We start from the raw sequence: 13,069 nt of genomic DNA, 5'->3' as shown, positions 1-13,069 counted from the left end.
TTCAAAGCATCTATCCTAAAGTATCTTTAACTGATCAGTTAAAATAAAGAGACAATAGATTGCGGTTAACTTGCAAAACATTATCAAAGTCTCACACACAATGAGAACAATTTCTGCAGCAAAAAGCAAACATTACATCCAAAAGACAAAAGTTTGTTGTAGCTTCCAAAATTTGGTCCCCTTCCCTCTTGGTACAAACTGACACTTGTCCCACCTCCACTAAAATGATGCTGAATAGTCAATAGTTAGCCAAACTTTGTGAATGAGGGAGTTTTGTTTAACAAACATTTGATCAGTCAAGTCACAGAAGTCAAAACTTAACAAGCAAGAGTAATTGGGACACATTTTAAAAACAAATTCGGCAAGATTACAGCATACAGGATACCTCCTGCCATCTTTGAAAGCGAGCAAGTCTATGTTTGGTTAGGGTTAGGGTAAGGTTTGGGGTTAGGGTTCAGGTTTGGTTTAGAGTTAGGGTAAGATTTTGGGTTTGCATTAGGGTTAGGGTGATATGACATAAGGTATCCAGTAGTCTGTAACTGTACCACAAATTATACACAAGAACTGACCTTCTAAAAACTTCTACAAGAACCATGGATGCATATTTTCAACCATGATCCCAGTCAGACCCTGACAGCTTAAACTCTACATGCATCAGATATTCTAATTGTATTAAAATCTCAAGATTCCACACCTTAACTGATCAACCAGTTGTGCAAAATTCTTTCAGAACTTCAATATCCCTTCATTCTGCATAGAATATACATGTCCACTGATTCTACTTGCTTCACATTTTCCCAAAAAATACCACCCATACCTTTGCTCAGGCAGCATCATGAGCATCCAGGATCTACGGATTTTGTCGAAGACATTGATGTCAAAATGATGAGAATTGTCAGAGTTCCTGTACCTTCAGTCATCATACTATACATACTGACTTGTCGAAGGTAGAATTGTAACAAATAGCATGCAACTTTAGTAGCTTGATCTTGACTTGTGCTGTAACGACGATATCAACCTATCGATGGCTGTTGAGTCTCTGATAGCAATTAATCAGAAACTAAAAACTATTAATACATTGACAATACATGTGACTATCGATAGTATAGTTATTGACTTCTGTTGATAAATGCACAGCTCAAAATACAGGAAATACCAGATTCATTCGCTTTGATTTAGAGTTATCTGCCCTGTTGCCACCTAAACAAACATGGCAGCAAATACGGCATAAAATTGTGAATAAAAATAACTTCATGTTTTAACGATTCATCTGATCTGGGTTTCAAGATTCTTGTCTGTTATTAAAAGAGACTATACATTCATTTGTGAAATGACTCCAAATGAGGCAACTCAAGGGAAAAAAAACTATTGCAACATTATCAGTCGCACCAGCATCTTGCAATAGACACTCACTATCACATTAGTCGTTTCCCCTTCAATAGTCACCTCCATACCTTATACTTCCTGCTAATCCTCATTCATATCTGGAAACAGCCATTCTGCTGAACAAGTGCTGATTTGTAGTGACATGGCAGAAATCAGTTTCAAACAGAATGGTCATTACTTCAAACTATTTGGTCCATGGCAAGACCTTCAGGTCTAAAAGTAACGAAATACATCAGTGGCTTGTACGTAATACATTCTAACAGTTTCATTGTTTCCACTGTATAAAATCCCGATAAAGAAACCACCGGCACTGTTACATATACATGTACACCCTACTAAAACTGCTGTTCAAAGGTGTGCTGACGCTTATTCAAGATGATATAAACTCTTAGGAAGAACCAACAGCAGTTGTTACCTTTTGACTGTGGAAGAATGGTTTATTCAATGCAGTAAACCTCCAACAGGGCCATCATCTTTTGGCTTTCAATATTCAAGGTTAAAGAGCAATGCAACAGACAAATCCTCAACAAAAGACACACACAGATACTGTCACAGTTTACAAGATACACATTTGCCTTATTGACAGGTTCACAATAGTCCACTGGTAATAGATACCTCAAAGGCAACTTGTGTCAATAGACTTAACCAACCTTATCTACTTGCAACCCAATCAAACCTCTGACATTGACACTGCCATGTAATTGACAAGACACTAATATAATGAGGGGCATGAAAAGATAGTCACCTCCAAACTCAACGCATCATCCAGATCCTATCATTACATGGTTCAAGAGACTTGACAAAATTGTATTCTTAGACAGGTGCATTTGAACTTCTACTGTGATAGAAACATTTGCTCCAAAAGATCTTTCAAATTGTAGACACCATCTGAAAGTATTACTTTGCAAATGTTCCGTGAGTTGTTTTACACAATATTCCAGCAATGTAACAGCGGGGTACACCAGAAATGGGCTATATATATTGTACCCATGAGGGCGATCAAACCCAGATTTGTGGTGTCCACCGCCATGATACTGCTGGAATACTGCTAAAACAGCATAAAATCATACCCACTCCAGCATCATTTAGTAAATTGATAAATTTACACAAAATCTATCAAAAGCAATTGGTCGTACCACATTTCTTATCTACCATTAGAAGGCAGTCTCGATTTCCTATGGTTTTGAATTCTCATCTCTCTGATTCCTGTTTTCCATTTTAATAGAGAAATGCATTTTTATCAAAGTTATGTATATTCAGAGCCTAAGCATTAGTCTTGGACTCATTTCAATAACAAACTTCACTGGTGCCTGGCGTATGAATTTTGCAAATATTTCACCCAATGGAATGAGATTCATTGTTTAATATTTGACAGAAATAACTTGAGAAACAAACATAACAGTTGGTTCTTATTTCAAAGGAATGTCAGTTAAAGCTATGGTGTCATTTTGCTTTGACCTCTTCTACAAACCATCACCAGAAACAGTTCAACTTTCTCATCTAGCTTTGTAGTTCATTCTCACTAATTTCAATTTAATTAGCGAACAACTTAAGCCTCACACTTCAAAACGTATGACCTAATGGTTCCATCTACCAAGATCTAACATGTCCAGACAAATTGATCCAGCCTTCCCTGCAGGATTAAACCAAACCACAAGCTCAAAACACACGAAGAGTTCAAACAAGCAGCCTTTTTAAAGAAAAAACAGCAATGAAACTGTCCAAAGCATAAGACTGGCGTGCTTTCTGAGAAATCTATATCGAAAGGGAACACAGGAGCACCGCCAAACTTGACGAAATGATCAAAAGAATTTCAAGACTTTCTGTGTGTTTCTATAAATTTGACTTCAAATCTGTGTCAATTCAGTTAAGCAATGTCAACCTGCCTAAAGTTAGCTCTATCTGGCTTAAAGCTATACAGCTGATTTAAAAGAAGAATAGCCATTTAGTCCGAAGCCCTTAGAGTTTACACTAACATGGGGTATCCCTATCTTTCCTGTCTCCTCCATAGACCTGTTTGCAATGGCTAACTAAGCCTTTCTCTTGTATTAACACAAGAAAGCTTTCATGATACAATAAGTACACAAACTGACGACTTTCTATCATGGGCATTGATGAACAGAAGAAAAAGCCTAAAGCAGATATAATGACTGATCTGTAACAAGAGCAAAGCTGAAACAATCCTTCACAACAAAGAATATAACTCTTCTGTATGGGCATTCAAAAAAATCATTGAGTCACATGTATAAATAAACAATCACTTTCAAAAGTTGCAAAAATCATATATAATATGAAATTCTGTTTTTTACTTTACTATTGCTTAGTGATAATGGCCATTACAGGATAAGTTAAGTCAACTTAAAGTCAGCTTTTTAGTAGTTTACAATGACTTTACATACACTAGAATTAATCAAAAATAACATTTCTTATGTGACCCATACCTAAAATACAAACCACGGCCATTCAAACTATAGCACTGTGTCTCATTTTCAGCATTTTCTGGAATGGTTGTTTTTTTACTTACAAGTAACAGCCTTGTTTACTGAACTTTCCTTCAAACTTCACAAATGTCTCAATATCTAATCATGGTAAGTAACCTGAGAATCATATTACAAGTATGATATAAGCTGGTAGAAAAACTATCTGTCCCTGAACTGTACAACCTATCAGACTTAGAAAAAATCATATTTTTCCAATAAACTTCAAAACTGATCTATTGCAGAGCTGCAATAATCTTAATGGTACGTAAAAAGCTGTAGCTTACGTGGACCTGTCGCTAGTCCTCAATTTAAAAACAGTCTTGCTTATTTTCAAATCTGCCAGTGATAAAGTACCCATGTCCAAATCCAAGATTGACATTAACACCATGCCTTATGGACAGAGAGTCTGGCTTAAATAACTGGTCACAGTGGAGGTATGGGAGTCTGATGATTAAACAGGTTTGAAATAGTCATATGAACACATACATTCATGAAAATAACCTCTCATGCATACCAATACAAGGTTCACATCATCTAAGTTGAAAGGCTGACCTTGCAAAGACATACTGTTACATAAGGATAGAATTACATCATAGCATGTGAGCTTAATGTGAAAGGAGAGCCCCATGAGGTACAGATCTCACACATGTACCAATGTTGAAAAACCCACAAGTGTGAAGCTGACAAAGTCAGAAATGTAACAGGGTGGGCCTGAGACATAATTTCTTTAGCAGTGTGAAAAGCAATTTATTATACAGAAAGAACAAAATGTGTTGAAATTAATATTAAATATTCAAAAAATATATACATGTATTTTAATGAGAACAAGAACACATCAGACTACATCATACCAAACCTATCACTAAACTGCCTTACTTCTGTTAATGACTTTAAACAGGGCAGCATTCTAACAGTGCCTCCCATTGGAAAGATTAACACATCAGGACAAATTACTGGGCAACTACATACAAGTGGGCATCAGGGTGTTGAAATTCAATTTGTAGTTCCAGGTCTGAAGGAAAACCACTCTACTGCCCTAATTGTAATCCCCAGTCCTTGGAATATCAGAATGGTTGTTTCAAAGGCAGAATTTGCATGCAACAGCATAATATTTCAGCCAGACATACAAAAACAAGGAGAGAAGTGTGTACAGGTAGCAACGCTTGGCTCTGATCTGCTACAGATAGTGTTGATCACAGCGTGAACTCCACCAGCTGAGACCCCCAGGGGAGATATTCCGATACCTACACTGCTTTCTGTAATCACCTACCTCCAAGCCTATATTCTCCTCTTTTGTCTCAATCATTGCTTCAAAATGTTTGCAAAATAGTAACAGGCTAAACATTAACAAACACTTATTGAGAAACATACGCACGAGGGGCCGCTGGTCTATCAGTTCCCATAGTATAACATTCAACAGGCTGAAGAACATATAGGTTGTGTAAATCATCTTTTCAGCATTTTACACATAAATCAACCCTACTTCTATACTATCACTTCAAATATCTTTCAAAATAAATAAATACATCACACTACAATATATACCTGGCATTGTTTCAACAAATTTTAAGAATAGTGCATATTAGGAGAGTTAATTTATTGATATTTCTATCACTAAACCAAAATAAGTGTGTTGTCACCATAATAAACACGTTTGAGTAAACCTTCCTCGTCAAAAATGTTTCCATGTTTTATAAGATATTTCATACAGGTAATACATGACTTAATCGGTGAGGATAACTTGTTATAAGAAAGTCATCAGAAATCTAGTTTAACAATATTCAACACAGTACCTGTTCGTTTCTTTGATAAGGATGTTTCTTCAGACAAAGGATAAACTGCCTGTCTCCGTATGACGACATTGTTGCTGGCTGTCTAGTCACCAAGTCCTCCTCAAAAAATCCAACTACATTGTAGAAATCAAGCACTCATCTCATTTGGCAAGGGTATATTCGTTAAGTCTTGGAATACAGTTCATCAATTATTCTACACAGCTTACGTAATCCGGATCATCTTCCACAGCAAGAGACTGCCATCCCACAAATGAAACACATGACACATTTTCCGCGATTGTAATATCCAATAATCCTTGTAAAAAATGGCATCATACGAAGCAGCACATTACATGAAGACTGCTGCAGTGAAGTGGTCAGAAGCCACTTCATCCTGGTACCGAGCTGGGCGCTGTCTGCTAGTGCTGGTCCGGTCTGCAGCCATCATTGTGGGTATCTGAGAGATGGAGAGATGAGAGACTGTGAATGTCATGCTAGTTAGGCTGTGAACATTGCATCGATACACGCAGCACTTAGCATAGAGTTGGCAGCAGTACAGTTGCATACATCACTGCAGCAATTTTCAGGCTTGCCATTTCAAACACTATTATTAATGTGATTTCTTTAATATGCACCATCAATAAGACTGTGCAGGGACTCTGGATGTTTTGTCTTTAGTTAATTACATTATATCCTAAAAAATACCACGCATTCAAAATGACTCAAAGGTGAACATGTATTTTTGTTCAAACATTTTAAACTAAAATCCATGGAGACTTTCCTTTGAATTTCAGGCAAAACATCAACACATCTAATCATTAAATGAAGATAAATGTCTAAAGTTAGGACTATATTTTCCACAGAGGAGTCCTGGAGCTTTATATGCAAATTGATTTCAAGCACGGGTAAACCATGTTTCCAGTTGAATTATCTGTTGTGTATATATTTGTAAGAGATATTCCCAGAAAGCAAGAACTCAAAGTTTTTAACTATGTTCAAGATGTGGAACCACAATCGCAAAGGCTCCAAACAAATTAAAAAATGTTTCAGTGCACAACTTTCAGAAAATACAGAAGACTAAATGATTCATCAATCAATAGTGTCTGATCCTGATTCATCACATTACAAACTGATGCAAACATTTCTGCATCTTTCCTTGAGCTTTGTGCTATGTACCTTACACTGGTCAGTTATTGCATGCATGACCCGAACTGAGAATTTACCAAGCATCAGAAAAAAAGTCATCTTCCACTAAAAATAACTTTTTCACTTCTCAGGTTGCTGACAACAAATGAGTGAGTGAGTGAGTGAGTGAGTGAGTTTGGTTTTATGCCGCTATTAGCAATATTCCAGTGATATCACGGCAGGGGACACCAGAAAATGGGGACAACAAATGAGAACTTTGATGAATAAAACCAAGAACGTCTGTTATACAGTCTCTGATAAAACTAAACAACCAGGCAAGCATAATTCTGTCATAATTACATGTATTTTTAATCTGAAAAACATAAATATTCTCTTGTAACAATCACATCTTTTGCCCTCCTTCCATAGACATGGGAGGTCAGATAACATTTTTATGTGCCTTATTCTCAAAATCGGTTCGATGAGATTATGTTCGTGCATAATGTCATAATGAAACATATCGTTCAGTCTTTCAAACTGTTTCCAATATCATTACGTTCAAACAGGAACGTTCCATCCGTGCATCACTTGTCATACAGCCTGACTGTCAGAACTGTCACATCACAAAGACTGTGTCAATGATAGATGATGATAACACAACAAGTCTACACCCTAGATAACATCATGCACAATGTCAGGTGATATCACCTGTTGGTCACACTGCAGGGAAGAGTTTTGGTTTGGTTTCAGTTCACTTTTCCACTGCTTTAATTAATATTCTAGCTGTAAAACCAGGACACCATAATTACCTTCACACACAAACTTTAACCTCGCTGTTGGGCAGGTAAATTTGACAATCTGGCAGTCTGTGTTGAAAATATCCTGTTCCAGCCCTCATTTCTAAATACAAACTTTCGACTGAGTTCTGACTTAAGTTAGAGATTTTACTCAAATTTGAGAAAACACATGTAAATGCATTTCTAAGAATGAACTGAAATCGATTTGAAACTCAAACATAGTAGAAAATTTGAGCTTGAATAGATTACTTAAGTTTGTTTTAAAAATACAGTTTAGTTAGAAATTCAGGCATTTCAATTTGTAAAACTCAGTTTCAAATTTGAGTAGAAACGGCTGTTTGTTTTGAGAAATCAGGGCCAGGGCAAGAGGGCATTTTGAACACTGTAATAACACTTTGTCTTTAAGTCCAGCAGTTATTTCTAAACCATGCCTCAGTTCTTCCATTGAGCTAGTCTGTCACAAACAACATAAACCAATTTTCTTATGTCAGTTCTGAGGGACTAGTTCTGTAAGATCATTTAACTGTCGATACTTATCAAGGATACTGAACACACAGAATGAACAATTAACTGTTTTTCACAAAACCTTTCATCTTTAAAAACGTTCACAGACAGCTATTGATAACTCCAGTAATGAGAAACTCTCTTCAATCAAGAACACAGTGTAACCCCAAAACATCTCTTGATGTACATGTATTTAGCAAGGTCAAAGGTCAAGAACAAGGGATACCATAGAGAGGAGTAATTCTATTCTAATTATCTCCCCAGTAACCATGGTGATGGGGAAAACAATACAAGAAGCTGATTTGAACAATTGTCTGTGCTGTGAAGGCACAAAGACAGGAGTGAGGATGTCTCTCCTGGCCATCAAGGTGTCCATCAAACAACACAGCCTAGTCAGTGCTCTTTGCCAGCATTACTTGACTATTGTGAATGACACTGAGCCTTAATATGGCTTAAAACCCTGGATGTATAGAGGCCAAATGGAATTCATAAAGAATATGATAACAAGGGGATTACTGTGAGCTGGTAACTTCTTGGACAGCACACTCTGAGTGGTCTGTGTGATACAAGCAGGGGTCTCATAGCTTAAACCAAATTATCAGAATGTTACCACTATTCAGGTTTGGAATTATCAGTACTGTAAAATTCCAGAAAAAAAGCATTTCTGTCAAGACATAAAATTCTATTAAAACCTAAATATGAAACATAAAAAGTACTAAAAACAAGCTGATGCAAATTTCAGGACATCAAATTCACACCATAACGATAAAGAACTGGGTAAATATATTGTATGAATCACAAAATAGTGGCATCTAACTGACCCTCTACATCATCTGACTGTGTGTCGCTTCTATAACTTCCTTATTCATGTTTATAATGCCTGTTTTCTTTAAGTGGCATTTTAGAAGTTGGTATGATGAGGATGATGACTTTTATGGATAGACAACTTCTTCCTTGCAGTGGATGTGACATTTCGGTGTAGATTCTAACACTGTTATCAAGAAAATGATAACGCTTGATAACAGTGTTAGAATGTACACCAAAATGTTGTATCTACTGCAAGAGAGAAGTTGTCTATCCATAAAAGCCTGATGTCTGTTTTTGATAAGAAAATCATATACATTAAAATGTCAAGTTTCAATAACATCCATGAAAAAATGGGATCGGGTGGTCAGAATCGCTGACTTGGTTGACAAATGTCATTGGTTCCCAACTGCACAGATCGATGCTCATGTTGTTGATCACTGGATTGTCTGGTCCAGACGCAAATATTTACAGACGCCGCCAGATAGCTGAAATATTGCTGAGTGTGGCATAAAACTGAACTCACTCACTCACTCAGTACCATTGTGCACAGAAATATGTTTCTTTACTGTCTAACACATAACTCAACAATATTCCAGTATTTGACACCATGAGCACTGACCCAAGCAACTAATGTAGGATGTCTTGCATTTTCAAGTAACAAAAGTAAGAAAAAATATTATTTTCACAATGACAAGAAAGCATAAACGGAGAAATTTTCTTAAGATTGTACCCTACATCAAATGAACAAAGAGAAAAGCAAAAAGGAAGTATACATGTTCAATGCCATACTTGAATCTTCAGTAATGTTTCTATTAAAGAAAGACCTCTGAAGCACTGACCAAGTTGAGACAAAGAAAATGCAACTTGATGCTGAGCTAGGCACCACAAGCCAGCCATGGAAGAGTCATGACATAGATACACTGCTGCCAAACTGTACATGGGCATTCAGTAGGAAACGTGTATTTTCCAGCACAAAGAAAACAATTCTTTCTTTTTATGCATTTGTCTGAAAACAGTGACCACTACCAGTCTGCTTACTGGAATGCCTTGTTCAGACTTCTGCATTCTTTGTTTGGTTTTATGTAAAGTGTACAAATCCAAGACTGTAAACTTATTGTGAGTTTGTGTTGTAGATAACCTAATGACAGGGGTTTTATGTAGCACAGGAATACGGTCCAGTACACAAATATTTGCAGAATAGACACACACAAAAAATATGCATTGAATTCAGAGGTATGCACAATAATATTCACCATAAAAAAGGCTGGCCATGAAATACCCAGGTCCTGTGATTACAGGAAGTATTTCATCTTACAATACAGAACATTACACCATTTGATTAAATTACATGACCCTCATATTTCCTGTTAGGGCCCTTAAATATCATGTAGGTGAACATGAAAACCCACTGTTTAGTTGGACTTTAGTCTGTCATACAGAGCCTGAAGCAAATATATCCAAGAAAGCCCATGCAAGTCTAGAAAATGTAGCAAGTCTAGAATTTCCTTAGCTTAAAGAAATGAAGAAAGTCTAAGGGCTCCATTTCATTATATCATTTTTGTTCACTATGAACTTTTTTCAGCAAAGTATGTTCATTTCAAAGACTAATTGTTAGCCTGGTCGGACTTCTCTTCATGATACAGTTTATCTACTTCAGGTTTGTGCTTCAAACAACCTGTAAGACTGGTAAGCACAATTTCAAGGAAAGTTTTTACATTTCAATGACAACAAAGTAGTGACTCCAGTAAATTCTTAACACCTTAACAACCTGAATACCAAAGGACAAAAACAAACAAATATGACCTCTGATTACAAATACCAGCCTTAAATGCAATCTTATGAACATATCTGTGGATACCTCTTACTGATGAAAATATGAAGAGAAATTAGAATATACATCTACCGGTTCGCACTGCACATATTGTGATGTCAAAATTGGTTTGTCTTTCATGAAGTCAGATAATCCCATGTATGCTGTCACCTGCATATATCAGTGCAGACAGCAGTCAATACACATCCTGTATACACTCTAGACGCCAGTTAATTACTCCCAGCAGTAACTCAACAGTAAGGTGCTCTGACCTACAGACCAATCAGCTTTAGCTGGCCATTATGTCACAAGAGGGGTCAGGAAGCTGATTTGATTTTCATCAATTTCCACCCAGCAGACATATCATGTAGTGATGATACAACTGCTTATACATTGTGTATGAAGGCACTAAACATGACAGAGGCCTTGATGTTTGCTGGTTAAGTGTTCAATCTATGTAAAGTAGACACAATGTCTTAAAAAATCATTTTCAAAAGCTGTGGAAATCTAGACTTGCCAAATGTTCGGGACTTGTGTTGGCTTTCTTGGATATATTGCTTCAGGCTCTGTATGACAGACTTGTACAAGCATGATAAGGCAGCATAAACAGCTATTTGAAGAGACATACAATGATCTTATACACACTGGTCTAATTTATTAATATCCAGATATTTATAACAAAAATAATTGTCAATTACTGTCACTGATTACTAATTACCTATAAACACCTATATAAGTATATTGTAGTATAGTGCATCATGATGTGATTTTGCTGCACATATTTGTATCTTTTCATATCAAACATTTAACTTTTGACCTATATTCTCCAAGTTAATACATCATTTGATGCTTTTAGAGAGACATCTAGTTAAGAAGATGATGAATTTTCCATGTTTTTCATACCAAGAATATCAACAGCTGGACTAGGTGTCAATATCTTCATACATTGTAATGAACCTTCTTTGAATGTAAAATATATTTTAAAAATAATAAAATGTATTCACTGTTAATGAGTGAATGGTGAATAAAGCAACACATACATAAGTCAGTCTGTAAGTTATCATTTGTAGCCCTGACAAACTAGTGGTTGATGCCACAAACAAACAACCTTCAAGTATTGCAGCCCCAAATCAATCACATTTCCTTCTATCGTACAAGAAACATATAAAGTTTACGTTGCGGGCATGGCAAGCTAAGAACAATTGTGTGAATTGAGGGAATACAGTGTTTAAACAAAATTTTACGTATAATTTAAACCTGACACTCACATAAGTGGGACTCTTACCCTCTTACAATTCATTACAATTGTGGAAATGATAAAACTTCCAAAGAATCGAGAAAAACGACGTCAAAATAATCTTCACACCAGAATCGGCAATGTTATTTGAATGGTGAACGTACTTAATTTGTTTAAAAGGACTGAGCCCTCCGCCTTTTCAACATCGTTGAACACAAAGAGAGATTTGTCAGTTGCTACAAGGAGAAATATTCTCCTAAGTGAAAAGAGGAAGTAGCTAGAAAACGAAAGACAGGAATCTTTAGGAGCCCAGTCATAATTAATTCATGATATCAATCACGCAATGGAATACCAATTTGTGACTAAAGCTACAGCTGAGACTGGTACGAACTTTCCGACCGTCCTCTAGGTCAGTGAAAGCGGCAAATTGCTTATCAGCGATTTTGTTGGATAGTTTGAAAATACAAGCATTCAAAAACAAGTTTCTATAACTTACAAACAGTTTTACCTCAGAGGTTATCTTTGAAAACAGTACATCCAAGTCACCAAGGTGTCACACTCCATTTCGATGGCCTGTCATGTTTACAGCCAAAGCGAGGCGCACATCCGGCGCACCTGTGTCACTGTGACCCATATCGATTTCACACGTGTAGGGAGACGAATAGAAAGTTAATTCTTTCTTCGGTAGAGTGACCGACGATCGTAAGTGTACGTCCCGATTATATTTTGAAACAAAACTATGAATAATCCGATTTTTAGGAAGAATTCTTGATTTATTTTAGATTACATCATTTATGGTTAAACAAATGTTTTAACTATGGTTAAATAATAGCATTAGAATCATAATTGTTTTAAGGGTTCATTTGTGAAATATTAAACGCATCTTGGATTTCAATACTAGGTGACAGTGGTTGAAAGCATTTGATAATATTCCTATTCTAGCCAGCCATTACTTCTTAGTAGTGTGACCCTTGAAGATCTGGGGTAGAATAGGTCATCACCAACCCATGCTGCCCACAAAAAGGCGATTATGCTTGTCGTAAAAGGCGACTAACAGGATATAGGTGGCATATGGCTGAGTGTGGCGTAAAACCCACTCACTCACTCACTCACTCACTCACTCACTCACTCACTCACTCACTCACTCACTC

General features: G+C 36.5%; 1 protein-coding gene across 3 annotated transcripts in view; it reads right to left on the bottom strand.

Annotated features, from left to right (window-relative positions):
• The window catches only part of LOC137285129 (rap guanine nucleotide exchange factor 6-like), a 151,195-nt gene extending 138,682 nt beyond the window's left edge, over positions 1-12,513 (bottom strand). For all 3 annotated transcript variants that reach the window (XM_067817349.1, XM_067817352.1, XM_067817350.1), the window contains exons 1-2: positions 12,427-12,513; positions 5,660-6,095 (exon numbers count right to left, since the gene is read on the bottom strand). In XM_067817349.1, coding sequence (XP_067673450.1) covers positions 5,660-5,728 — 69 coding nt within the window. In that variant the 5' untranslated portion in view covers positions 5,729-6,095; positions 12,427-12,513. The remainder of the gene's footprint in view (positions 1-5,659; positions 6,096-12,426) is intronic.
• Positions 12,514-13,069: the final 556 nt, after the last annotated feature.

Source organism: Haliotis asinina, chromosome 5 (assembly GCF_037392515.1).
Source record: "Haliotis asinina isolate JCU_RB_2024 chromosome 5, JCU_Hal_asi_v2, whole genome shotgun sequence".
Taxonomy (NCBI): domain Eukaryota; kingdom Metazoa; phylum Mollusca; class Gastropoda; order Lepetellida; family Haliotidae; genus Haliotis; species Haliotis asinina.
Note: the sequence above shows the minus strand (reverse complement) of the source record. Positions and strands in the feature narration are given on the sequence as shown.